The sequence below is a fragment of the Chamaea fasciata genome, unplaced genomic scaffold, assembly GCF_029207755.1.
Source record: "Chamaea fasciata isolate MVZ Bird 193981 ecotype frontalis unplaced genomic scaffold, bChaFas1.0.hap1 SCAF_22, whole genome shotgun sequence".
Classification (NCBI taxonomy): domain Eukaryota; kingdom Metazoa; phylum Chordata; class Aves; order Passeriformes; family Sylviidae; genus Chamaea; species Chamaea fasciata.
In genome coordinates, this window is record NW_027094107.1 from 3,962,620 (window position 1) to 3,988,744 (window position 26,125).

The 26,125-nt window shown below is 63.1% G+C and overlaps 2 protein-coding genes across 3 annotated transcripts; one reads left to right on the plus strand and one right to left on the minus strand.

Annotated features, from left to right (window-relative positions):
• Window positions 1-11,364: 11,364 nt before the first annotated feature.
• Window positions 11,365-22,055, plus strand: GLA (galactosidase alpha). 2 transcript variants are annotated; one of them, XM_066202546.1, is made up of 8 exons: window positions 11,365-11,402; window positions 16,453-16,634; window positions 16,708-16,928; window positions 17,107-17,284; window positions 18,746-18,837; window positions 19,731-19,892; window positions 20,476-20,673; window positions 20,823-22,055. In XM_066202546.1, the coding sequence occupies exons 1-8, from the start codon at window positions 11,365-11,367 to the stop codon at window positions 21,084-21,086; spliced, it is 1,335 nt and encodes a 444-aa protein (XP_066058643.1). In that variant the 3' UTR covers window positions 21,087-22,055. The 2 variants fall into 2 exon arrangements, with proteins under 2 accessions (XP_066058643.1, XP_066058644.1); XM_066202547.1 differs by lacking the exon at window positions 11,365-11,402 and having other exon boundaries at window positions 16,439-16,608; window positions 16,754-16,928; window positions 20,823-22,054.
• A 908-nt stretch (window positions 22,056-22,963) lies between these two features.
• Window positions 22,964-25,993, minus strand: RPL36A (ribosomal protein L36a). The gene is made up of 5 exons (XM_066202552.1): window positions 25,919-25,993; window positions 25,576-25,681; window positions 24,773-24,840; window positions 23,123-23,245; window positions 22,964-23,032 (listed from the first exon to the last, which is right to left on the minus strand). Exons 1-5 carry the CDS (start codon window positions 25,988-25,990, stop codon window positions 23,012-23,014), a joined length of 390 nt encoding a protein of 129 aa, XP_066058649.1. The 5' UTR covers window positions 25,991-25,993; the 3' UTR covers window positions 22,964-23,011.
• Between the last annotated feature and the right edge of the window lie 132 nt (window positions 25,994-26,125).

Here is a 26,125-nt window from a genome sequence, read left to right on the forward strand (position 1 = left end):
TCCCTGGGGGGGCCCTGGCTGTCCCCTAGGGGTCTCTGGGGGTGCCCTTCGTGTCCCCTAGGTGTCCCTGGTGGTGCCCTGGCTGTGCCCTAGGTGTCCCTGGGGTGCCCTGGCTGTCCCCTAGGTGTCCCTGGGGGTGCCCTGGCTGTCCCTAGGGTGCCCTGGCTGTGCTCTTGGTGTCCCTGGGGGTGCCCTGGCTGTCCCTAGGGTGCCCTGGCTGTCCCCTAGGTGTCCCTGGGGGCCCAGGGTGTCCCTGGGGTGCCCTGGCTGTCCCCTACGTGTCCCTGGGGGTGCCCAGGGTGTCCCTGGGGGTGCCCTTGCTGTCCCGTAGGTGTGTCTGGGGGTGCCCTGGGTGTCCCTGGGGTGCCCAGGCTGTCCCCTAGGTGTTCATGGGGGTGCCCTGGCTGTCCCCTTGGTGTCCCTGGGGGTGCCCTGTGGGTCCCTGGGGTGCCCTCGGGGTGCCCTGGTGTCCCTGGGGGTGCCCTGGCTGTCTCCTAGGTGTCCCTGGGGGTGCCCTGGCTGTCCCTGGAGTGCCCTGGCTGTCCCCTGGGTGTCCCTGGGGGGGCCCTGCCTGTCCTCTAGGGGTCTCTGGGGGTGCCCTGCCTGTCCCCTAGGTGTCCCTGGTGGTGCCCTGGCTGTGCCCTAGGTGTCCCTGGGGTGCCCTGGCTGTCCCGTCAGTGTCCCTGGGGGTGCCCTGGCTGTCCCTAGGGTGCCCTGGCTGTGCTCTTGGTGTCCCTGGGGGTGCCCTGGCTGTCTCTAGGGTGCCCTGGCTGTCCCCTAGGTGTCCCTGGGGGCCCAGGGTGTCCCTGGGGTGCCCTGGCTGTCCCCTAAATGTCCCTGGGGGTGCCTTGGCTGTCCCCTAGGTGTCCCTGGGGGTGCCCTGGCTGTCCCTGGGGGTGCCCTGGCTGTCCCCTAGGTGTCCCTGGGGGGGTCCTGGCTGTCCCTAGGTGTCCCTGGGGGTGCCCTGGCTGTCCCTAGGGTGCCCTGGCTGTCCCCAAGGTGTCCCTGGGGGTGCCCTGGTTGTCCCTGGGGTGCCCTGGCTGTCCCCAAGGTGTCCGTGTGGGTGCCCAGAGTGTCCCTGGGAGTGCCCTGGCTGTCCCCTAGGGGTCTCTGGGGGTGCCCTGGCTGTCCCGTCAGTGTCCCTGGGGGTGCCCTGCCTGTCCCCTTGGTGTCCCTGGGGGTGTCCTGGGTGTCCCTGGAGTGCCCTGGCTGACCCCTAAATGTCTCTGGGGGTGCCCTGGCTGTCCCCTAGGTGTCCCTGGGGGTGTCCTGCCTTCCCCTAGGTGTCCCTGGGGGTGCCCTAGGTGTCCCTGGGGGTGCCCTGGGTGTCCCTGGGGTGCCCTGGCTGTCCCCAAGGTGTCCCTGTGGGTGCCCAGAGTGTCCCTGCGAGTGCCCTGGCTGTCCCCTAGGTGTCCCTGGGGGTGCATTAGGTGTCCCTGGGGGTGCCCTGCCTGTCCCCTTGGTGTCCCTGGGGGTTTCCTGGGTGTCCCTGGAGTGCCCTGGCTGACCCCTAAATGTCTCTGGGGGTGCCCTGGCTGTCTCCTAGGTGTCCCTGGGGGTGTCCTGCCTTCCCCTAGGTGTCCCTGGGGGTGCCCTGGTTGTCCCTGGGGTTCCCTGGCTGTCTCCTAGGTGTCCCTGGGGGTGCCCAGGGTGTCCCTGCGATTCCCTGCCTATCCCCTACGTGTCCCTGGGGGTGCCCTGGCTGTCCCTAGGGTGCCCTTGCTGTGCCCTCGGTGTCCCTGGGGGTGCCCCGGCTGTCCCCTAGGTGTCCCTGTGGGTGCCCTGGCTGTCCCCAAGGTGTCCCTGTGGGTGTCCAGAGTGTCCCTGGGGGTGCCCTGCCTGTCCTTTAGGTGTCGTTGCGGGTGCCCTGGGTGTCCCTGGGGATGCCCTGCCTGTCCCCTAGGTGTCCCTGGGGGTGCCCTGGGTGACCCTGGGGTGCCCTGGCTGTCCCCTTGGTGTCCCTGGGGGTGCCCTGTGGGTCCCTGGGGTGCCCTCGGGGTGCCCTGGTGTCCCTGGGGGTGCCCTGGCTGTCCCTGGGGGTGCCCTGGCTGTCCCCTAGGTGTCCCTGGGGGTGCCCTGGATGTCCCTGGGGGGTCCTGGCTGTCCTCTAGGTGTCCCTGGGGGTGCTCTCCCTGTCCCTCTGGGTGCCCTGGCTGTCCCCTAGGTGGCCCTGGGGTGCACTGGCTGTCCCCTAGGTGTCCCTGGAGGTGCCCTGGCTGTCCCTGGGGTTGCCCTGGCTGTCCCTGGGGGTGCCCTTGCTGTCCCCTTCGTGTCCCTGGGGGTGCCCTGGCTGTCCCTGGGGGTGCCCTTGCTGTCCCCTTCGTGTCCCTGGGGGTGCCCTGGCTTTCCCCTCGGTGTCCCTGGGGGTGCCCTGCCTGTCCCCTAGGTGTCCCTGGGGGTGCCCTGGGTGTCCCTGGAGTGCCCTTGCTGTCCCCTAGGTGTCCCTGGGGGTGCCCTGGGTGTCCCTGGGGATGCCCTGGCTGTCCCCTAGGTGTCCCTGGGGGTGCCCTGGGTGTCCCTGGGGGGGCCCTGGCTGTCCCCTAGGGGTCTCTGGGGGTGTCCTGCCTGTCCCCTAGGTGTCCCTGGGGGTGCCCTGGCTGTGCCCTCGGTGTCCCTGAGGGTGCCCTGGCTGTCCCTAGGGTGCCCTGGCTGTCCACTTGGTGTCCCTGGGGGTGCCCTGGGTGTCCCTGGGGTGCCCTGGCTGTCCCCAAGGTGTCCCTGTGGGTGCCCAGAGTGTCCCTGCGAGTTCCCTGGCTTTCCCCTAAATGTCCCTGGGTGTGCCCTGGCTGTCCCCTAGGTGTCCATGGGGGTGCCCTGGGTGTCCCTGGGGTTCCCTGGCTGTCCCCTAGGTGTCCATGGGGGTGCCCTGGGTGTCACTGGGGTTCCCTGGCTGTCCCGTACCTGTCCCTGGGGTTCCCTGGAGGTCCCCTAGGTGCCCTTGGTGTCCCTGGGGGTGCCCTGGGTGTCCCCTAGGTGTCCCTGGGGGGGCCCTGTCTGTCCCCTAGGTGTCCCTGGGGGGCCTTTCCTGTCACCTAGGTGTCCCTGGGGTGCCCTGCCTGTCCCCTAGGTGTCGTTGGGGGTGCCCTGGGTGTCCCTGGGGTGCCCTGGCTGTCCCCAAGGTGTCCCTGTGGGTGCCCAGAGTGTCCCTGGGAGTGCCCTGGGTGTCCCTGGGAGTGCCCTGGCTGTCCCCTAGGTGTCCCTGCGGGTGCCCTGGATGTCCCTGGGGGTGCCCTGGCTGTCCCCTAGGTGTCCCTGGGGGTGCCCTGGGTGTCCGTGGAGTGCCCTGGCTGTCCCCTAAATGTCCCTGGGGGTGCCCTGGCTGTCCCTGGGGTGCCCTGCCTTCCCCTAGGTGTCGTTGGGGGTGACCTGGGTGTCCCTGGGGGTGCCCTGCCTGTCCCCTAGGTGTCCCTGGCGGTGCCCTGGGTGTCCCTGGGGTGCCCTGGCTGTCCCCTTGGTGTCCCTGGGGGGGGCTCTGGCTGTCCCCCAGGTGTCCCTGGGGGTGCCCTGCGTGTCCCTGGGGTGCCCTGGCTGTCCCCTAGGTGTCCCTGGGGGTGCCCTGGCTCTCTCTGGGGTTCCCTGACTGTCCCCTAGTTGTCCCTGGGGGTGCCCTGGCTGTCCCTGGGGTTCCCTGGCTGTCCCCTAGGTGTCCCTGGGGGGGCCCTGGGTGTCCCTGGGGGTGCAAAGGGTGTCACTGGGGTTCCCTGGCTGTCCCGTACGTGTCCCTGGGATTCCCTGGAGGTCCCCTAGGTGTCCCTGGGGGTGCCCTGAGTGTCCCTGGGCTGCCCTGGCTGTCCCCTAGGTGTCCCTGGGGGTGCCCTGGCTGTCCCCTAGGTGTCCCTGGGGGTGCCCTGCCTCTCCCCTAGGTGTCCCTGGGGGTGCCCTGCCTGTCCCCTAGGTGTCGTTGGGGGTGCCCTGCCTGTCCCCTAGGTGTCGTTGGGGGTGCCCTGGGTGTCCCTGGGGGTGCCCTACCTGTCCCCTAGGTGTCCCTGGGGGTGCCCAGGGTGTCCCTGTGGGGGCCCTGGCTGTCCTCTAGGTGTCCCTGGGGGTGCCCTGGCTGTCCCTGGGGGTGCCCTGGCTGTCTTTAGGGTGCCCTGGCTGTCCTTAGGTGTCCCAGGGGGTGCCCTGCCTGTCACCTAGGTGTCCATGGAGGTGCCCTGTGTGTCCCTGGAGTGCCCTGGCTGTCCCCTAAATGTCCCTGGGGGTGCCCTGGCTGTCTCCTAGGTGTCCCTGGGGGTGCCCTGCCTCTCCCCTAGGTGTCCCTGGGGGTGCCCTGCCTGTCCCCTAGGTGTCGTTGGGGGTGCCCTGGGTGTCCCTGGGGGTGCCCTACCTGTCCCCTAGGTGTTTCTGGGGGTGCCCTGGGTGTCCCTGTGGGGGCCCTGGCTGTCCCTGGGGGTGCCCTGGCTGTCCCTGGGGGTGCCCTGGCTGTCTTTAGGGTGCCCTGGCTGTCCCCTGGGTGTCCCTGGGGGTGCCCTGGGTGTCCCTGGGGGTGCCCTGGCTGTCCCAAGGGTGCCCTGGCTGTCCCCTAGTTGTCCCTGTGGGTGCCCAGAGTGTCCCTGGGAGTGCCCTGACTGTCCCCTAGGGGTCTCTGGGGGTGCCCTGGCTGTCCCGTCAGTGTCCCTGGGGGTGCCCTGCCTGTCTCCTTGGTGTCCCTGGCTGTCCCCTAAATGTCCCTGGGGGTGCCCTGGCTGTCCCCTAGGTGTCCCTGGGGGTGTCCTGGTTGTCCCCAGGTGTCCCTGGGGGTGCCCTGTCTGTCCCTGGGGGTGCCCTGGCTGTCCCCTAGGTGTCCCTGGGGGTGCCCTGGCTGTCCCTAGGGTGCCCTGGCTGACCCCTAAATGTCCCTGGGGGTGCCCTGGCTGTCCCCTAGGTGTCCCTGGGGGTGTCCTGCCTTCCCCTAGGTGTCCCTGGGGGTGCCCTGGCTTTCCCCTCGCTGTCCCTGGGGTGCCCTGGCTATTCCCTTGGTTGCCCTGGGGGTGCCCTGGGTGTCCCTGCGGGTGCCCTGGCTGTCCCTGGGGTGTCCCTGGGGGTGCCCTGCCTGTCCCCTAGGTGTCGTTGGGGGTGCCCTGGGTGTCCCTGGGGGTGCCCTGCCTGTCCCCTAGGTGTCCCTTGGGGTGCCCTGGGTGTCCCTGGGGTGCCCTGGCTGTCCCCTTGGTGTCCCTGGGGGGGGCCCTGGCTGTCCCCTAGGTGTCCCTGGGGGTGCCCTGCCTGTCCCCTAGGTGTCCCTGGGGGTGCCCTGGGTGTCCCTGGGCTGCCCTGCCTTTCCCCTAGGTGTCCCTGGGGGTGTCCTGGCTGTCTCCAGAGTGCCCTGGCTGTGCCCTCGGTGTCTCTGGGGGTGCCCTGCGTGTCCCCTAGGTGTCTCTGGGGGTGCCCTGGCTGTCCCTAGGGTGCCCTGGCTGTCCCCTCGGTGTCCCTGGGGGTTGCCTGCCTGTCCCCTAGGTGTCCTTGGGGGTTCCCTGGCTGTCCCTAGGGTGCCCTGGCTGTCCCCTAGGTGTCCCTGGGGGGGCCCTGGGTCTCTCTGGGGGTGCCCGGGGTGTCTCTGGGGTTCCCTGGCTGTCCCGTAGGTGTCCCTGGGGGTGCCCTGGATGTCCCTGGAGGTGCAGAGGGTGTCACTGGGGTTCCCTGGCTGTCCCGTACCTGTCCCTATGGTTCCCTGGAGGTCCCCTAGGTGTCCCTGGGGGTGCCCTCGCTGTTCCTTGGGTGCCCTGGCTGTCCCCTAGGCGGCCCTGGGGGTGCCCTGGGTGTCCCTGGAGTGCCCTGGCTGTCCCCTACATGTCCCTGGGGGTGCCCTGGCCGTCCCCTAGGTGTCCCTGGGCGTGCCCTGGGTGTCCCTGGGGGTGCCCTGCCTGTCTCCTAGGTGTCCCTGGGGGTGCCCTGGGTGTCCCTGGAGTGCCCTGGCTGTCCCCTACATGTCCCTAGGGGTGCCCTGGCTGTCCCTTAGGTGTCCCTGGGGGTGTCCTGCCTTCCCCTAGGTGTCCCTGGGGGTGCCCTGGCTTTCCCCTCGGTGTCCCTGGGGGTGCCCTGCCTGTCTCCTAGGTGTCCCTGGGGGTGCCCTGCGTGTCCCTGGGGTGCCCTGGCTGTCCCCAAGGTGTCCCTGTGGGTGCCCAGAGTGTCCCTGGGAGTGCCCTGGCTGTCCCCTAGGGGTCTCTGGGGGTGCCCTGGCTGTCCCGTCAGTGTCCCTGGGGGTGCCCTGCCTGTCCCCTAGGTGTCCCTGGGGGTGCCCTGGGTGTCCCTGGGGTGCCCTGGCTGTCCCCTTGGTGTCCCTGGTGGTGCCCTCTGGGTCCCTGGGGTGCCCTGGGGGTGCTCTGGTGTCCCTGGGGATGCCCTGGCTGTCCCCTAGGTGTCCCTGGGGGTGCCCTGGCTGTCCCTGGAGTGCCCTGGCTGTCCGCTAGGTGTCCCTGGGGGTGCCCTGGCTGTCCCCTAGGGTGCCCTGGGGGTGCCCTTCCTGTCCTCTAGGTGTCCCTGGGGGTTCCCTGGCTGTCCCTGGGGGTGCCCTGGCTGTCCCCTAGGTGTCCCTGGGGGTGCCCTGGCTGTCCCTGTGGTTCCCTGGCTGTCCCCTAGCTGTCCCTGGGGGGGCCCTGGGTGTCCCTGGGGGTGCACAGGGTGTCAGTGGGGTTCCCTGGCTGTCCCGTACGTGTCCCTGGGGTTCCCTGGAGGTCCCCTAGGTTTCCTTGGGGGTGCCGGGAGTGTCCCTGGGCTGCCCTGCCTGTCCCGTAGGTGTCGCTGGGGGTCCCCTTGGTGTCCCTGGGGGTGCCCAGGGTGTCACTTAGGTGTCCCTGGGGGTGCCCTGGCTGTGCCCTCGGTGTCCCTGAGGGTGCCCTGGCTGTCCCTAGGGTGCCCTGGCTGTGCCCTTGGTGTCCCTGGGGGTGCCCTGGCTGTCCCTAGGGTGCCCTGGCTGTCCCCTAGGTGTCCCTGGGGGTGCCCTGGTGTCCCTCGGGGTGCCCTGGCTGTCCCCTAGGTGTCCCTGGGGGTGCCCTGGCTGTCCCAGGGGTGCCGTGGCTGTCCCTAGGTGTCCCTGGGGGTGCCCTGGGTGTCCCTGGGGGTGCCCTGGCCGTACCCTAGGTGTCCCTGGGGGTGCCCTGGCTGTCCCCTAGGTGTCCCTGGGGGTGCCCTGGGTGTCCCTGGGGTGCCCTGGCTGTCCCCTAGGTGTCCCTGGGGGGGCCCTGGCTGTCCCCTAGGTGTCCCTGGGGGGGCCCTGGCTGTCCCTGGGGGTGCCCTGGCTGTCCCCTACGTGTCCCTGGAGCTGCCCGTGGTGTCCCTGGGGTGCCCTGGGGGTGCCCTGGCTGACCCTGGAGTGCCCTTTCTGTCCTCTAGGTGTCCCTGGGGATGCCCTGGCTGTCCCTAGGGTGCCCTGGGGGTGCCCTGGCTGTCCCTGGAGTGCCCTGGCTGTCCCCTCCGTGTCCCTGGGGGTGCCCTGACTGTCCTTGGGGTGCCCAGGGGGTGCCCTGGCTGTCCCCAAGGTGCCCTGGGATTGCCTTCCCTGTCCCCTAGGTGTTCCTGGGGTGACCTGGCTGTCCCTTCGGTGTCCCGGGGGTTGCCCAGGGTATCCCTGGGAGTGCCGTGGCTGTCCCCTAGGTGTCCCTGGGGGTGCCCTGGGTGTCCCTGGGGTGCCCTGGCCGTCCCCTTGGTGTCCCTGGGGGTTCCCAGGGTGTCTCTGGGGTGCCCTGGCTGTCCCCTACGTGTCCCGGGGGGTGCCCAGTGTGTCCCTGGGGGTGCCCTGGCTGTCCCCTTGGTGTCCCTGGGGGTGCCCTGGCTGTCCTTGGGGTGCTCTGGCTGTCCCCTTGGTGTCCCTAGGGGTGCCCTGGCTGTCCTTGGGGTGCTCTGGCTGTCCCCTAGGTGTCCCTGGGGTACCCTGGCTGTCCCTGGGGTGCCATGGCTGTCCTCTACGTGTCCCTGGGGGTGCCCTGGCTGTCCCTGGGGTGCCCTGGGTGTCCCTGGGGGTGCCCAGTCTGTCTTCTAGGTATCCCTGGGGGTGCCCTGGCTGTCCCTGGGGTGCCCTGGCTGTCCCCTACGTGTCCCTGGGGGTGCCCTGGCTGTCCCTGGGTGTACCCTGGCTGTCCCTTAGGTGTCCCTGGGGTTTCCCTGGCTGTCCCTGGGGGTGCCCTGGCTGTCCCCTAGGTGTCCCGTAGGGTACCCTGGCTGTCTCCTATGTGTCCCTGGGGGTGCCCTGGCTGTCCCTTTGTTGTCCCTGGGGGTGCCCTGGGTGTCCCCTAGGTGTCCCTGGCGTGCCCTGGCTGTCCCTTTGTTGTCCCTGTGGGTGCCCTGGCTGTCCCTGGGGATTCCCTGACTGTCCCCTATGTGTCCCTGGGGTGCCCTGGCTGTCCCTTAGGATTCCCTGGGGGTGCCCTTGCTGTCCCCTAGGTGTCCCTGGGGGTGCCCTGGCTGTCCCTTAGGTGTCCCTGGTGGTGTCCTGGCTGTTCCTGGGGTGCCCTGGCTGTCCCTTTGGTGTCCCTGGGGTTCCCTGGCTGTCCCTGAGGGGGCCCTGACTGTCCTCTAGGTGTCCCTGAGGCTGCCCAGGCTGTCCCCTAAATGTCCCTGGGGGTGCGCTGGCTGTCCCTTAGGTGTCCCTGGGGGTTCCCTGGCTCTCCCTTAAGTGTCCCTGGGGTGCCCTGGCTGTCCCTTAGGATTCCCTGGGGGTGCCCTGGCTGTCCTTGGGGTGACCTGTCTGTCCCTTAGGTGTCCCTGGGGGTGCCCTGGCTGTCCTTGGGGTGCCCTGTCTGTCCCCCACGTGTCCCTGGGGGTGCCCTGGCTGTCCCTGGGGGTACCCTGGCTGTCCCTTAGGTGTCCCTGGGGTTTCCCTGGCTGTCCCTGGGGGTGCCCTGGCTGTCCCCTAGGTGTCCCGTAGGGTACCCTGGCTGTCTCCTATGTGTCCCTGGGGGTGCCCTGGCTGTCCCTTTGTTGTCCCTGTGGCTGCCCTGGCTGTCCCTGGGGATTCCCTGACTGTCCCCTATGTGTCCCTGGGGTGCCCTGGCTGTCCCTTAGGATTCCCTGGGGGTGCCCTTGCTGTCCCCTAGGTGTCCCTGGTGGTGTCCTGGCTGTTCCTGGGGTGCCCTGGCTGTCCCTTAGGTGTCCCTGGGGTGCCCTGGCTGTCCCTTAGGATTCCCTGGGGATGCCCTTACTGTCCTCTATGTGTCCCTGAGGGTGCCCAGGCTGTCCCCTAAATGTCCCTGGGGGTGCCCTTGCTGTCCCCTACGTGTCCCTGGGGGTGCCCTGGCTGTCCTTGGGGTGCCCTGTCTGTCCCTCAGGTGTCCCTGGGGCTGCCCTGCCTGTCCCTCGGGGTGCTCTGGCTGTCCCAAGCTGTCCCTGGGAATGCTCTGGCTGTCCCCTAGGTGTCCCTGGGGGTGCCCGTGCTGTCCCTTAGGTTTCCCTGGGAATGCCCTGGCTGTCCCTTTGGGGGCCCTGGCTATCCCCTAGGTGTCCCTGGGAGTTCCCTGGCAGTCCCCTTGGTGTCCCTGGGGGTGCCCTGCCTGTCCCTGGGGGTGCCCTGGCTGTCCCCTAGGTGTCCCTGGGGTGTCCTGGCTGTCGCTGGGGGTGCCCTGGCTGTCCCTTACGTGTCCCTGGGGGTGCCCTGCCTGTCCTTGGTGGTGCCCTGGCAGTCCCCTAGGTGTCCCGTAGGGTACCCTGGCTGTCTCCTATGTGTCCCTGGGGGTGCCCTGGCTGTCCCTTTGTTGTCCCTGGGGGTGCCCTGGGTGTCCCCTAGGTGTCCTTGGGGTGCCCTGGCTGTCCCTTTGTTGTCCCTGGGGGTGCCCTGGCTGTCCCTGGGGTGCCCTGGCTGTCCCGTACGTGTCCCTGGGGGTGCCCTGGCTTTCCCTGGGGGTGCCCTGGCTGTCCCCTAGGTGTCCCTGGGGTTGCCTTGGCTGTCCCCTTGGTGTCCCTGGGGGTGCCCTGCCTGTCCCCTAGTTGGCCCTGCGGGTGCCCTGGCTGTGCCCTAGGTGTCCCTGGGAGATCCCTGGCTGTCCCCTCGGTGTCCCTGGGGGTGCATTGGCTGTCTCTTAGGTGTCCCTGGGGTGCCCTGGCTATCCCCTACGTGTCCCTGGGGTGCTCTGGGTGTGCCCTGGCTGTCCCCTAGGTGTCCCTGGGGTTGTTTTGGCTGTCCCCTCGGTGTCCCAGGGGGTGCCCTGGCTGCCCCCTAGGTGTCTCTGGGAGTGCCCAGGGTGTCTCTGGGAGTGCCCAGTTTGTCCCATGGAGTGCCCTGGCTGTCCCCTAGGTGTCCCTGGGCATGCCCTGGCTGTCCCTTAGGTGTCCGTGGCGGTGCCCTGGCTGTCCCTGGGGTGCCCTGGCTGTCACCTAGGTGTCCCTGGGGTTGCCTTGGCTGACCCCTAGGTGTCCCTGGGGTTGCCTTGGCTGTCCCCTTGGTGTCCCTGGGGGTGCCCTGGCTGTCCCCTAGGTGTCCCTGGGGGTCTCCTGGGTGTCCCTGGGAGTTCCCTGGCTGTCCCTGGGGTGCGTAGGCTGTCTTCTACGTGTCCCTGGGGTGCCCTTGCTGTCCCCGAGGTGTCCCTGGGGGTGCCCTGGCTATCCCTGGGGTGCCCTGGCTGTCCCCTACGTGTCCCTGGGGGTGCCCTGGCTGTCCCTGGGGGTGCCCTGGGGTGCCCTGGCTGTCCCCTAGGTGTCCCTGAGGGTGGCCTGGCCGTCCCTGTGGGTGCCCTGGGGTGCCCTGGCTGTCCCCTAGGTGTTCCTGGGAGTGCCCTGGCTGTCCCCTTGGTGTCCCTGGGTGTGCCCTGGCCTTCCCTGGAGTGCCCTGCTTGTCCCCTAGGTGTCCCTGGGGTGCCCTGGCTATCCCCTCGGTGTCCCTGGGGGTGCCCTGGCTGTCCCCTAGGTGTCCCTGGGGTTGCCTTGACTGTCCCCTAGGTGTCCCTGGGGGTGCCCTGGCGGTCCCCTTGGTGTCCCTGGGGGTGCCCTGGCTGTCCCTGGAGGTGCTCTGGCTGTCCCCTCGGTGTGCCTGGAGGTGCCCTGGCTGTCCCTGGGGTGCCCTGGCTGTCCCCTAGGTGTCCCTGGGGGTGCCCTGGCTGTCACTGGAGTGCCCTGGCTGTCCCCTTGGTGTCCCTGGTGGTGTCCTGGATGTCCCTAGGGTGCCCTGGCTGTGCCCTATGTGTCCCTGGTGGTGCCCTGGCCGTCCCTGGGGGTGCCCCTGTTGTCCCTGGGGTGCCCTGGCTGTCCCTGAAGTGCCCTGGGTCCCCTACGTGTCCCTGAGCTACCCTGGCTGTGCCCTAGGTGTCCCTGGGGCCCCCTGGCTGTCCCCTAGGTGTCCCTGGGGGTGCCCTGGCTGTCCCCTAGGTGTCCCTGGGAGTGCCCTGGCTGTCCCCTAGGTATCCCTGGGGGTGCCCTGGGGGTTCCTCTTGGTGTCCCTGGGGTGCCCTGGCTGTCCCCTAGATGTCACTGAGGGTGCCCTGGCTGTACCTGGGGTGCTCTGGCTGTCCCCTAGCTGTCCCTGGGGTGCCCTGTCTGTCCTTGGGGTACCCTGGCTGTCCCCTAGGTGTCCCTGGGAGTGCCCTGGCTGTCCCCTAGGTGTCCCTGGGGGTGCCCTGGCTGTCCCTGGGGTGCCCTGGCTGTCCCCTAGGGGTCCCTGGGGTTGCCTTGGCTGTCCCCTTGGTGTCCCTGGGGGTGCCCTGCCTGTCCCCTAGGTGTCCCTGCGGGTGCCCTGGCTGTGCCCTGCCCTCGGTGTCCCTGGAGTGCCCTGGCTGTCCCTTAGGTGGCCCTGGGGGTGCCCTGGCTGTCCTTGGGGTGCCTTGGCTGTCCCCTAGTTGTCCCTTGGGGTGCGCTGGCTGTCCCTGGAGTTCCCGGGCTGTCCCCTAGGTGTCCCTGGGAGTGCCCTGGCTGTCCCTGTGGTGCTCTGGCTTTCCCCTACCTGTCCCTGGGGGTGCCCTTGTTGTCCCTGGGGTTCCCTGGCTGTTTCTTAGGTGTCCCTGGGGTGCCCTGGCTGTCCCTTTGGTGTCCCTGGGGTTCCCTGGCTGTCCCTGAGGGGGCCCTGACTGTCCTCTAGGTGTCCCTGAGGCTGCCCAGGCTGTCCCCTAAATGTCCCTGGGGGTGCGCTGGCTGTCCATTAGGTGTCCCTGGGGGTTCCCTGGCTCTCCCTTAAGTGTCCCTGGGGTGCCCTGGCTGTCCCTTAGGATTCCCAGGGGGTGCCCTGGCTGTCCTTGGAGTGACCTGTCTGTCCCTTAGGTGTCCCTGGGGGTGCCCTGGCTGTCCTTGGGGTGCCCTGTCTGTCCCCCACGTGTCCCTGGGGGTGCCCTGGCTGTCCCTGGGGGTGCCCTGGCTGTCCCCTAGGTGTCCCGTAGGGTACCCTGGCTGTCTCCTATGTGTCCCTGGGGGTGCCCTGGCTGTCCCTTTGTTGTCCCTGGGGGTGCCCTGGGTGTCCCCTAGGTGTCCCTGGCGTGCCCTGGCTGTCCCTTTGTTGTCCCTGTGGGTGCCCTGGCTGTCCCTGGGGATTCCCTGACTGTCCCCTATGTGTCCCTGGGGTGCCCTGGCTGTCCCTTAGGATTCCCTGGGGGTGCCCTTGCTGTCCCCTAGGTGTCCCTGGGGGTGCCCTGGCTGTCCCTTAGGTTTCCCTGGTGGTGTCCTGGCTGTTCCTGGGGTGCCCTGGCTGTCCCTTAGGTGTCCCTGGGGTGCCCTGGCTGTCCCTTTGGTGTCCCTGGGGTTCCCTGGCTGTCCCTGAGGGGGCCCTGGCTGTCCCTTTTTTGCCCCTGGGGATGCCCTGGTAGTCCCTGGGGATGCCCTTACTGTCCTCTATGTGTCCCTGAGGGTGCCCAGGCTGTCCCCTAAATGTCCCTGGGGGTGCCCTTGCTGTCCCCTACGTGTCCCTGGGGGTGCCCAGTGTGTCCCTGGGGGTGCCCTGGCTGTCCTTGGGGTGCTCTGGCTGTCCCCTTGGTGTCCCTAGGGGTGCCCTGGCTGTCCTTGGGGTGCTCTGGCTGTCCCCTAGGTGTCCCTGGGGTACCCTGGCTGTCCCTGGGGTGCCATGGCTGTCCCCTACGTGTCCCTGGGGGTGCCCAGTGTGTCCCTGGGGGTGCCCTGGCTGTCCTTGGGGTGCTCTGGCTGTCCCCTTGGTGTCCCTGGGGGTGCCCTGGCTGTCCTTGGGGTGCTCTGGCTGTCCCCTTGGTGTCCCTAGGGGTGCCCTGGCTGTCCTTGGGGTGCTCTGGCTGTCCCCTAGGTGTCCCTGGGGTACCCTGGCTGTCCCTGGGGTGCCATGGCTGTCCTCTACGTGTCCCTGGGGGTGCCCTGGCTGTCCCTGGGGTGCCCTGGCTGTCCCTGGGGGTACCCTGGCTGTCCCTTAGGTGTCCCTGGGGTTTCCCTGGCTGTCCCTGGGGGTGCCCTGGCTGTCCCCTAGGTGTCCCGTAGGGTACCCTGGCTGTCTCCTATGTGTCCCTGGGGGTGCCCTGGGTGTCCCCTAGGTGTCCCTGGGAGTGCCCTGGCTGTCCCTGTGGTGCTCTGGCTTTCCCCTACCTGTCCCTGGGGGTGCCCTTGTTGTCCCTGGGGTTCCCTGGCTGTTTCTTAGGTGTCCCTGGGGTGCCCTGGCTGTCCCTTTGGTGTCCCTGGGGTTCCCTGGCTGTCCCTGAGGGGGCCCTGACTGTCCTCTAGGTGTCCCTGAGGCTGCCCAGGCTGTCCCCTAAATGTCCCTGGGGGTGCGCTGGCTGTCCCTTAGGTGTCCCTGGGGGTTCCCTGGCTCTCCCTTAAGTGTCCCTGGGGTGCCCTGGCTTTCCCTTAGGATTCCCTGGGGGTGCCCTGGCTGTCCTTGGGGTGACCTGTCTGTCCCTTAGGTGTCCCTGGGGGTGCCCTGGCTGTCCTTGGGGTGCCCTGTCTGTCCCCCACGTGTCCCTGGGGGTGCCCTGGCTGTCCCTGGGGGTACCCTGGCTGTCCCTTAGGTGTCCCTGGGGTTTCCCTGGCTGTCCCTGGGGGTGCCCTGGCTGTCCCCTAGGTGTCCCGTAGGGTACCCTGGCTGTCTCCTATGTGTCCCTGGGGGTGCCCTGGCTGTCCCTTTGTTGTCCCTGGGGGTGCCCTGGGTGTCCCCTAGGTGTCCCTGGCGTGCCCTGGCTGTCCCTTTGTTGTCCCTGTGGGTGCCCTGGCTGTCCCTGGGGATTCCCTGACTGTCCCCTATGTGTCCCTGGGGTGCCCTGGCTGTCCCTTAGGATTCCCTGGGGGTGCCCTTGCTGTCCCCTAGGTGTCCCTGGGGGTGCCCTGGCTGTCCCTTAGGTGTCCCTGGTGGTGTCCTGGCTGTTCCTGGGGTGCCCTGGCTGTCCCTTAGGTGTCCCTGGGGTGCCCTGGCTGTCCCTTTGGTGTCCCTGGGGTTCCCTGGCTGTCCCTGAGGGGGCCCTGACTGTCCTCTAGGTGTCCCTGAGGCTGCCCAGGCTGTCCCCTAAATGTCCCTGGGGGTGCGCTGGCTGTCCCTTAGGTGTCCCTGGGGGTTCCCTGGCTCTCCCTTAAGTGTCCCTGGGGTGCCCTGGCTGTCCCTTAGGATTCCCTGGGGGTGCCCTGGCTGTCCTTGGAGTGACCTGTCTGTCCCTTAGGTGTCCCTGGGGGTGCCCTGGCTGTCCTTGGGGTGCCCTGTCTGTCCCCCACGTGTCCCTGGGGGTGCCCTGGCTGTCCCTGGGGGTACCCTGGCTGTCCCTTAGGTGTCCCTGGGGTTTCCCTGGCTGTCCCTGGGGGTGCCCTGGCTGTCCCCTAGGTGTCCCGTAGGGTACCCTGGCTGTCTCCTATGTGTCCCTGGGGGTGCCCTGGCTGTCCCTTTGTTGTCCCTGGGGGTGCCCTGGGTGTCCCCTAGGTGTCCCTGGCGTGCCCTGGCTGTCCCTTTGTTGTCCCTGTGGGTGCCCTGGCTGTCCCTGGGGATTCCCTGGGGGTGCCCTTGCTGTCCCCTAGGTGTCCCTGGGGGTGCCCTGGCTGTCCCTTAGGTTTCCCTGGTGGTGTCCTGGCTGTTCCTGGGGTGCCCTGGCTGTCCCTTATGTGTCCCTGGGGTGCCCTGGCTGTCCCTTTGGTGTCCCTGGGGTTCCCTGGCTGTCCCTGAGGGGGCCCTGGCTGTCCCTTTTTTGCCCCTGGGGGTGCCCTGGTAGTCCCTGGGGATGCCCTTACTGTCCTCTATGTGTCCCTGAGGGTGCCCAGGCTGTCCCCTAAATGTCCCTGGGGGTGCCCTTGCTGTCCCCTACGTGTCCCTGGGGTGCCCTGGCTGTCCTTGGGGTGCCCTGTCTGTCCCTTAGGTGTCCCTGGGGGTGCCCTGGCTGTCCCTGGGGCTGCCCTGCCTGTCCCTCGGGGTGCTCTGGCTGTCCCAAGGTGTCCCTGGGAATGCTCTGGCTGTCCCCTAGGTGTCCCTGGGGGTGCCCGTGCTGTCCCTTAGGTTTCCCTGGGAATGCCCTGGCTGTCCCTTTGGGGGCCCTGGCTATCCCCTAGGTGTCCCTGGGAGTTCCCTGGCAGTCCCCTTGGTGTCCCTGGGGGTGCCCTGCCTGTCCCTGGGGGTGCCCTGGCTGTCCCCTAGGTGTCCCTGGGGTGTCCTGGCTGTCGCTGGGGGTGCCCTGGCTGTTTCCTAGGTGTCCTTGTTGGTGTACTCGCTGTCCCCTAGGTACCTGCGAGTGCCCTGGCTGGCCCTGAGGGGGCCCTGGCTGTCCCTAGGGTGCCCTGGTTGTCCCCTAGGTATCCCTGGGAGTGCCCTGGCTTTCCCTGGGGGTGCCCTGGCTGTCCCTTACGTGTCCCTGGGGGTGCCCTGCCTGTCCTTGGTGGTGCCCTGGCAGTCCCCTAGGTGTCCCGTAGGGTACCCTGGCTGTCTCCTATGTGTCCCTGGGGGTGCCCTGGCTGTCCCTTTGTTGTCCCTGGGAGTGCCCTGGGTGTCCCCTAGGTGTCCTTGGGGTGCCCTGGCTGTCCCTTTGTTGTCCCTGGGGGTGCCCTGGCTGTCCCTGGGGATGCCCTGACTGTCCCCTAGGTGTCACTGGGGGTGCCCTGGCTGTCCCCTAAATGTCCCTGGGGGTGCCTTGGCTGTCCCCAGGGGTGCCCTGACAGTCCCCCAGGTGTCCCTGGGGGTGCTCTGACTGTCCCTTAGGTGTCACTGGGGGTGCTCTGGCTGTCCCTGGGGGAGCCCTGGCAGTCCCCTAGGTGTCCATGGGGGTGCCCTGGCTGTCCCCTAGGTGGTCCTGCTGGCCACACTACTGCTGTACCGGCCACGTGTCACTGGTGTCCCGGCCAGCCGGGCACGGTGCCGGCGGGCACAGGGGCGGGGCCGCCCCGGGCGCGGCTCCCCCGGCACCTCCCGGCCCCTCCGCCGTGTGCCCGCCACCTTAGTCACGTGACACCGCCCCACGTGACTTTCGGTTGGGGGCGGGCCGATATTCGCTGCGCTGCCCGGGATTGGCGGTTCGGGCAGGCGCTGCTCCACAGCGATTGGTTTTCCGCTCAGCCCCGCATGCCGGCTCTCTGAGCACTGGGCCCCCGGGCTGTCAAACAGGCGGCAGTCCCGCGGCGCGGCGGGGCGATGGCGGCGGTGCGGTGGGTGCTGCGCTGGGTGGCAGCGGCGGCGGCCGCGGTGACGGCGGCGCTGGCGCTGGACAACGGTTTGGCGCGGACACCGCCCATGGGCTGGCTGCACTGGGAGCGCTTCCTCTGCGCCACCGATTGCGCCGCCGAGCCGCGCCGCTGCATCAGGTACGGCCGCGGGGCGCGGGCACCCCGTCTGATGTCTACCACCGGCCCGGTGCTCTGGCACCCGCTGCGCCTTCCCCGTGTGCCGGTGGTGGACATCAGGCCTTCTCCGCTTTCTCTCCCGGCCGTGCGCCCTGCCCGCGCCCAGCGAGCAGCTGTTCGTGGAGATGGCTGACAGGATGGCCGCCGACGGCTGGAGGGACGCCGGCTACGAGTTCGTCTGCATCGACGACTGCTGGATGGCCCCGACGCGGGACGAGCAGGGCAGGCTGCAGGCGGACCCCAAACGCTTCCCCAGCGGGATCCGCAGGCTGGCCGACTACGTGAGTGCCACCACGGCACGGCGGTGACCCGGCCTGGGAGCCAGGAGGGCAGGGCGGCGGGGTGGGTATGGCTGCACCACTGCCTGCCACCGTGGGGCTTTGCTTCCCTTGCTGCGCCAAATTCTCTTGTTCTTTGTGGCCTCCCCATCCCAGGGTCTGTTTCTGTCTGCACACACAGGTCCACTCCAAGGGTCTGAAGCTGGGGATCTACAGCGATGTTGGGAAGAAGACGTGTGCTGGCTTCCCTGGCAGCTACAACCACTATGACCTGGATGCCCAGACATTTGCTTCCTGGGGTGTGGACCTGCTCAAGTTTGATGGCTGCAACTCTGACTCACTGGACCTGCTGGCGGAAGGTAGGCATGGGCTCAAGGCAGCTATTCCCATGGGTGGGAATGTTCTGCAGGCAGCAGCAATTCTAGGCCCAGCTTCAGGCTCCAGGGACTCGTTTTTCCCTGAGCATACTCATTTAAGGAACTTGCTTACAAAAGCAAATCTGTTCTCAAGGCCAAGGCGTTGAGCACTGCTGTGTTGAGTGTTTTTACCTGCTCAGTCTCCTGGAGCTCTCCTTCAAGGACAGTTTAGAAAAGCTTTCTCAGCCAGAGCCCAGATCACAGTGAGCACAGACACATCAGCTGTGTGCTCTGGGGATGGTTCTGCAGGCTGCTCCCTCAGCTATTAACTTAGCACAGGCTTTACTCTTCTGCAGTGCCTGCACTGGAGAGCCCAGAGCGTTTCACACACCTAACCCTTAATCCCTTTGGTGGGGCCTCGTCAACGTGAATCAGCCTGAAGCTGCAACAGCTTGTGTCAGCCATGAAAGGAGCAGTTAGGAGGACTTTTAACAGATAAAAATGAAGGCAGTTATGGCATCAAAATCCTACTGGGGTTTTCCTTTTAAAGCACACCAGTGTAAATAGCACTTCAGAAGTTATTTGCACAAAGCCAGCAGCTAAAAGCTCAGCAGCTCCCTGTGCTGAGGGGACTTGGCAACAGACTCTCCTGAAGCACAGGCAAATCCCAGTGCCACAGGAGTAGATTTATGGGAAGAACACTTCAACTTGGAAAGCTTTTTTCTCTTGACTGGGCTCTCTGGCTGCTGGCAGAGTCAGCACCACTGTGTTTGGCAGCAGGAGTCCTGCACAAAGTCCTGTCTCTGCCTGGCAGGGAGAACCTGCCCAAGTGACAGTGCCATCGACACCAGATGGTGGGGCATATGCCAACTGCCACAGCTCAGCACTCTGAGTGACAGCTGAGCTGAGAGCTCCTGTTGGATCTTATGTGTAACCCAGATACAATCCAGTTGTAATGAAGCAGTTCCAGAGGAGAGAGCAGACTTCTCATTCCCTCTCTTCCAATTGGAAGGGACTTAACAGGGCTGTTTGGGGACAAGGACAGGAAAAACTGGAGCTTCTGCTGTCCTGCCCAGTCCATATGGCACAAGTGCCACATGAGAACGTACTCCTACATTAGCCAGCAAAGCTGCACTGCTTGATAGATACTGACTTGTGTTTCCTGGGTATCTGGAGGAAAAATGCCATGGAGCAAAGCTTTTAACCTCTTCCCCTGGCTGTGTGTACAAAGGGATCAGCAGTCTTGGAGCGACAGCCTGCCCAAGCAATGCTCCTGTCCTTGGGAGGCAGGTGACCAGCTGCAGACTTTAAATTCCCCAGTCCTCCCTGTGGTGTCTCAACCACAAAAATGTGTTCAGTCTTAATTTTGTAAGAGTTGAACTGAAACCTGAACCTGTGACATTGGGTTAGTTCTGCTGTGTGGCCAAGGAGGTTGTTAAAGCTCTGTCTGTCCTCTTCCTTTAGGATACAGGCGCATGTCCCTGGCCCTGAACAGGACTGGAAGGAGCATTGTGTACTCCTGTGAGTGGCCTTTCTACCTCAGGCCTGTGCAGCAGGTAAGAAATGCTTCCCAAGGTTTATCCTGGGGCTCAAGTGGGAAGAAGTGAGAAACATTTAGGATTGCAAAACAGCATCCTGAGAAACTTGCTGCTCTCCATTCCGACAGGGAACAAGGCTGTAAAATGGAGGAAAAAAACTTTCCCTTCCAGAGCCCTGAAGCGTTGCTGAACCATTGCTCTGCTGAAACAGATTCAATAGAATCCTGCAGCATGAAGGCACAGGCCAGATGGAGCGTGCCAAAAAAAACACAGCATTCATCTGCTTCCTCTCTCTAAGGAGCCAAGCAGCAAACCATTGGCAATGCAGACACACAGCCTAGCAGATAGCTCAGTGTTAATTCCTCCTGGACACACAGTGCTGCAGGCTCAGCCTTGCACGCAGCTCTAGGGACCACCAGAGAGGTTTTGTGACATTGTTCAGTGACAGATTCCTGCCAGCCAGGGTCTGTGACTGACACGCTGCCCTCCACTTACAGCTGGCTTCCCCATGCCACTGTGACAGGATGGTGCCATTCCCTCCCACTGGAATTAAATGCATTACTCACCAAAGGGTGTAAACCCAAGAAATAGCAATAATTACTGGGAAATTACAGTTTAATTCCACTGGCTTTGTCACACCTTCAGTAAAATTTGTGAGGGAATTTTGCAACAGAGCTGGTGGTCACAACTGTTCTTCCAAGGGGTGCAATAGTGTTGTCTGGAACATGTCAGAGTGGAGTTACTGGCCACAGAACATTCAAGGGAATCAACATGCACTACATCATCCAGATAGCTGGTGATGGAAGGTGTTATCCTGGTTCTCTCCCAAGCTACCTTTGGTCCACTCTAGCCTTGTTGACACTTGCTGTACAGCCAGGTGCTCTATCTAATCACACTCATTGTTCTGGCAGCCCAATTACACAGAGATCAAACAGTACTGCAACCACTGGAGGAACTTCTATGATGTCTATGACTCCTGGAGCAGCATCAAGAGTATCTTAGACTGGACAGCACTTCACCAGGACACCATTGTGAAGATAGCTGGGCCAGGGGGCTGGAACGATCCTGACATGGCAAGTACAGCAACACCCACCCCACCTGAAGCTTTAGCAAAAACCAACTTCCCTCAGCTGCAGGCTGAGAATGAGAAGGGAGAGAACTGGTGGAGAAACACTGAGGGGAAGGGCTCTGATGGGACCCTAGCATCAGGATTTTGATGAGAAGGTCCAGGGTAGGAAGGGAAAGAGAACTTCAGCTATGGGTAGTACCAAGGAAGCACCATCTTTGTGTCATGCAGCCTCCACAAGCAGTACCAGCTCAGAACACAGGTGTGCCATTGGGGCACAGTCTTTAAAGTGCTGATATCCCACCAGAGTGAAAACCCCTGGGTGCCAGCATTACAAGGATCTGAATCCCAAAGCATCCTAAACACTGCCCAGCCACTTAAAAGAGCTTTCTTCCCTTCCACCAAGGACTGATCCTAAATTGCCACGCAGTCATGCCTTGCTTTTCCCAACTAGCTGGTCCTGCTGCTGGCACTCAGCCTATCTAGCCAGGTTCCACAGAGAGGTCCCACCCTGTGATTTCCTGAGGCTGGTGGCCCCATTTCTCCTCAGCAAGCAGCGCTACCAGGCACTTTTTGTTTGCTTGTCATAGCTGGTGATTGGGAACTTTGGGCTGAGCTGGGACCAGTCGGTGACTCAGATGGCCATGTGGGCCATCATGGCCGCGCCCCTCTTCATGTCCAACGACCTGCGGCACATCGGGCCCGAGGCCAAGTCTCTGCTCCAGAACCGAGAGGTGATCGCCATCAACCAGGATCCGCTGGGCAAGCAGGGATACCAGCTTTTTAAGGTACAGCAGCAGAGGGCTGGGCTTGCATGGACAGGTGCTCAGGGTTTGGAACAGGAGCCCAGTGAGCTGGTTCATTCCTGAAGGCTGCTGGAACAGGCATCAAGACCACCACTCCAGCCTAAGCCCTGGGTTTGTTTCCTCCTTGGCAGGACAAGAACTTTCAGCTGTGGGAGCGGCCCCTGTCTGACCGAGCCTACGCTGTGGCAGTGCTGAACCAGCAGGAGATTGGAGGACCCCAGAACTTCACCTTCTCCCTGACCTTCCTGGGCAATGGGCTGGCCTGCAACCCAGCCTGCTCCATCCAACAGGTGCTGCCAGCCAGCAGGGACTGGGGCGTTTACAGCTGGATCTCCTCCCTGAGCGTGGAGGTGAACCCCACAGGCACTGTGCTGCTCAAAGTCCTGCCACTGTAGGCAGCACAAGGACAATCTTCTCCTAAGCCTTAGGCTCTGCCTGAACTTGTGGCAGAAAAACTCATCTCCTTCTTCCAAGCAGGTGCCTTTTTTCTCAGGCATTCATTATCTGAACCTTCGGCCTAATGGGACAAATAGCCATCACTCCATCATCAAGAGGTAACAGAGAAAGGGTGAACAGCAGAGCAGTGCCCCTTTCCCTGACATCTCACCTGACTCTTCCTCCAAGGGGCTCAGGAGTCAACTGTTTATGCCCACTGCCACTACCAAGCAAGGAAAGGCAAGGGATGCACAGACAGCATCTTACAGCTGTCCTTGAGCATTTCAGGGACAGTAGAAAAACACGCCTTGGCCACCTTGCTCTTTTCCAGACCAGGACACAGTCCAAGAAAAGCTGCTCCCACCCCTGCTGAGGAAACCCAACACTTCAGAGCATGGACATGCACTTCAATCTTTTAACTCAGGGACCGGCATGAACCATTGCACGTCTTAGCAACTTTCTTGACAGCTGCTATCATGCCTTAGAACTCAAGTTTTTGAGGCTTTCCCCTCACTCCAGGAATCTCTCACCAGTGGCTGTCACTTCCTTTTAAATGACAACTCCCTCTCCACCCTTCACATGGCCACTGGAGTCCCCTTTCTCCATGAATCCTCCATGAATGCCTCCCAGAAATCTGGGTGTGCTCGCTTCCCACTGCTGGCAGCAGCCTTTAGGTTGAATAATATGGGCTCTCCAAGACAGGAGATGGATAATCACTTAATCAACCATGATGTGCAATTATATTCTCTTCTGACTACAATACAATCAGGATTTCTTGATTTGCTCTTCTGTGATTAAGCACTTTGATTAAAATCCCTTTAAAAGGCTGTGCTTTTTCTTACTTGCAGTGTACAAGAGTACAGCATGGTATCCAAAATTAAATCATGGTTTAGAAAACAGGCCAGTTTGTTCCAGTCATGTAAGTTTTTGTGAAATTTGTCAGGATTACTAGAAACCGCATTCAGTGAAGCTGATGTAATACAGCCATACAGTCCACCCCACAGGCTAAAGCCACCACTGCCTACACAAATCTGAAAAGGCCATCACATCAGCCAGTATTTAAAAAGCAAAAACACAGATTCCCATACAATTCAGTAACTGAGTGCTCTCAATCATCATGAAGATGTGAAGAGGCATCTCTCCATCCTCCAGCTCCATTTCCACTACAAGAAAGTCGCCCTTAAGGATGAACTCTGCATTGCATTCCCAGCACCTGCTAACAGCAGACTTCCTACTCACAGAAATGTTCCTCTCTAAGGGGAAGCTGTCCCCACAACCTTCCACACTCTGGTTGTTTCCATTTGAAACTTTTACTGCTGTGCTCGGCCTTCTTCCTTCAAGGAAAATGCTAAGAGGAGCCAGCAGCAGCTGGCACAGGGGAAGGCAGCTGAGGCCTGTTTAATCATGTGCCAGGAACAACCACAGCCATGGAGCTGTCCCTCACCTCTCATCTGTCACAGCTAATGGCACCTGCCTAATTATCTAATTAGGCATCTGCCTAATGGTGCAGGTACCAAACCCACTGGGTGCTCCAAGGCCTTTGCTCCTTACGGCAGTACAGCTGTTTGTAAAAAGGGGCCTACAGCCAAGGGCAGGGGCTGTTCAGTGGAGTTTATAAAAGAGCCTGCACTATGTTCATGCAGAGAAGTCACTGGCACCCATTAAAAAACACCCTGGAGACACTGTTAAGAGATCCCAGCCCAGCCACTGGCAGGATTTTTCAAAAGCCAGGTTAAAAACTGTTCTGTTAAATGGTTCTGCAAGCAACTCCTCCCTGCTGAGTTGATGTACTCACAGCTCCCACTCCAAGAGAAAACACATTTAAAAAAGCAAGGGATCAATCTAATTACTTTAATATGGTCCGTAACGCTGAGTAGGATGATGCTCAGAACTGGATCACCTGGCCCTGTAAGAAGCAAGACAAGAGACAAGAGTGAGTTTATTCTCCCCCGAGTACTGCCCCCCTTTCTCAGCCACCCACAGAACACAAACGCACCTTTCTCTTCTTGTCTCCTCCCAGCTCAAAGTGCTTGCACCTCTTAATTGCCAGCATCCTCTTGGACCTGCAGTTGGGCTCCACACACTCCAGCCTCAGCACAATCTTCTTGGTGGTCTTGGCCTGGGAGAGGAGGAGCAGGGTGTTTAATGAACCACACATCCCCAGGCACACAAACTGCTACTCTCAGGGAAGGCTTGTTTCCTGCACTCCTGAACATTGAGTTTGCTCCCCAAGTCTAGAGAGGGACTACAAACACAGGCCCCCTCCACTGAAAACAAGAAGGCACTTTAAGGATCAGTACAGGAGTGAAGTGGATCTGTATCTTCACAAAAAGGGCACTGGCAAAACCATTCAGTGGGGTAGGGCTGGTCCCTGCAGGGATCAGCTATGCTGGAGAAGTCTGTTCCACTGAACAGAGCAACTCACACTTCTACAGTGTGGGAGCACAAACCAGCAGTGCTCAGAGGAAATCCAGAGGAAAACTGGGCAAAAGAAACAACTGGTAGCAACACAACTGGCAGACTTTCTCTGGAAGGAGCAGTGACACAACGGGCTCAATGCAGGCCTGCAGCTACTCAGGAAGTTGGATGAAACCTGAAAGACTGCAGAGGGAAGAATCCAAAGCTGGGAGCCTGCTGTAGCAGCTGGACAGGGCTGTAACCACCAGCTAAAAACCTTAGCCAATCATCCAGAAATGCTGACTGGGAAAAAACAGAGATGGAGATTGCAATGTACAGGTAGAGTGCCAGCAATGCAGGGTTTGATGCACTCTGCTTGCAGAAGCATTTTCTGTGAGGTCTCCCCACTTCCTGGCACAAAGTCAACTTCCAAACCTGCTGCCTCATTTTCCTCTTCTTGCTGGAAGGCTTCCTGTACACCTCCAGCAGGACACCAGGGCTCCCCAGCAACAAGCCAAGCAGCTCAATGAGCACAACCAAACAGCTCACACAAAGTAATCCACCCACTGGGTTTTGCTTCCCTGCTGTAAACATCTCACCAAGAAAGCAGACAGCTCCTTTCCCTTCATCAAGCTCCTTCCCCTGGGCAGGCAGTGAAGGAAACATTCCTTTCACTGCAAATATCCCTCCCAGAAAGACCTCACCCCCCTGCAGCATCAAAGCTGAGAACCTGCTCTGCAAACACAGCCCTAAAAATGAGGAGCATCTCCACAAGACAGGATAGCAAGGAGATGAGCCATGTATTTGACGGGAACTTAGAAGAGAGATGGAAAAGGACTTTTTACAAGAGCACAGAGTGACAGGGCGCAGGAGATGGCTTCACACTGACAGAGATGTAGATCAGAGTAGGAAGAAATTGTTCCCTGTGAGGGTGGTGAGGCCTGGGCCCAGGCTTCCCAGAGAAGCTGTGGCTGCCCCATCCCTGGCAGTGTCCAAAGCCAGGCTGGATGGGCCTTGGAACAACCTGGGATAGTGGAAAGTGGCCCTGCCCTTGGCAGGGGGCTGGAACAAGATGAATTTAAGGTCCCTTCCCACCCAATCCATTCTGTGATGAGGAGGGGACACCTGCACTGCCAGCACAGAACTGCCTTGACACAGCCAGAGCACTGAGGAACCCTCCCTCAGCTGGGCCTGTGGGCTGCCAAGGCAGCCTGCTGCTCCTGAGGAGCAACACTCACCCCTCACTCACCTTTTTACGGAAGATGGGCTTTGTCTGGCCCCCGTATCCGCTCTGCTTCCGATCATAGCGCCTCTTTCCTGCGGGGAAAATGCCTCTGCTCAGCAAACAGCCCAGGGGATGCCACAGGCACAGCTGGCATCTCCTAAATGCCAGCAGAACCAGTGCCTCCCTCCTACAGCAGCCTTGTGCTCGGCCCATGGCCACAGCTCTTGTGCTGTCCCCAAAAGTGGAACCTTTCCCTCGCTGCGCACTCAACACACACACACAGGGTCAAGGGACTTGATCTATTCTGTGCAGAGAAGGGTGCTGCACAGTAAATCCCCAAAGCCAGCACACAAAGGACCAAAAACATTTACAGAGTCCTGTTCAGGTGATATTTGCAAAATTAATCCACATCACTAATGGCAGAACTACCGTTGGATTCACTTTTTTTTCACCTCGACTCGAAGGCCCAGCACATTTTAAACTCACAGCCCATGCCAGGGCTCTCCCTCGACCTGGGCTCCAGTTGTGCTTTCACAGCCAGCCAGGTTCATCCAGAGCACATTCCCTAATTAGTTAAACATTTCTTATACGATAATCACCCCAAACTGCTTTGGGCTGACACGTCCTTAGCTTTTCTCCCTTTCTCTTATTTTTTTAGCTCCCGTTACTGTACAGCACATCCTTTAGGTCAGGCTGTTCCTCCCCAGCCATACAAATGTTTTTACAATCTACACCGCCCGTGCAGGGCACACCCGAGAGACAGGGACACCCGAAACAGGGACAGCCGGGCTCCCCTGGGCCGCGCCCCGGAGCGAGCCCGTCCTCACCCTGTGCGTAGAGCGAGTCCTTCCCCTTCTTGTACTGCGTGACCTTGTGCGGCTGGTGCTTCCCGCACTTCTTGCAGTAGGTCCGGCGGGTTTTCGGCACGTTTACCTGGAGGAGAAGGAGAGAAGCCAGTCACGGCCGCTGCGCACAGGCCACATCCCGCTCCGAAGGCCCCGCTCCCGCCCTTCCCCTTCCCTCGGGCCCTGCGCTGCCATCTGGCCATGGGGAGGCCCCCGCAGCGGCCTGGCCGCCCAGCACGCACCCACGGCAGCGGAGGGAGCCCGGCCCGGCGCAGCACCGGGGTGGATGGCGGCGGATGGAGCCCAGCCCAGCCCCAGCACTCACCATCTTGGCGGCGGCGGCGGCCCCGAGAGGAGGCGCTAGCGGAAGCGGAAGTGGATGTGAGCCGGGGACCATAGAGAGGAGAGGGCAGGGAGGGCGCGGGGAACGGCGCCCCCTGGCGGTGGGAAGAGAGCAGGGCGGCAGCCATGGGGGTCTGGGGGCGTGACCGCGGTGGGGGCCTGTGGGGTCTGTCCAAGTGCTTGAAGGACA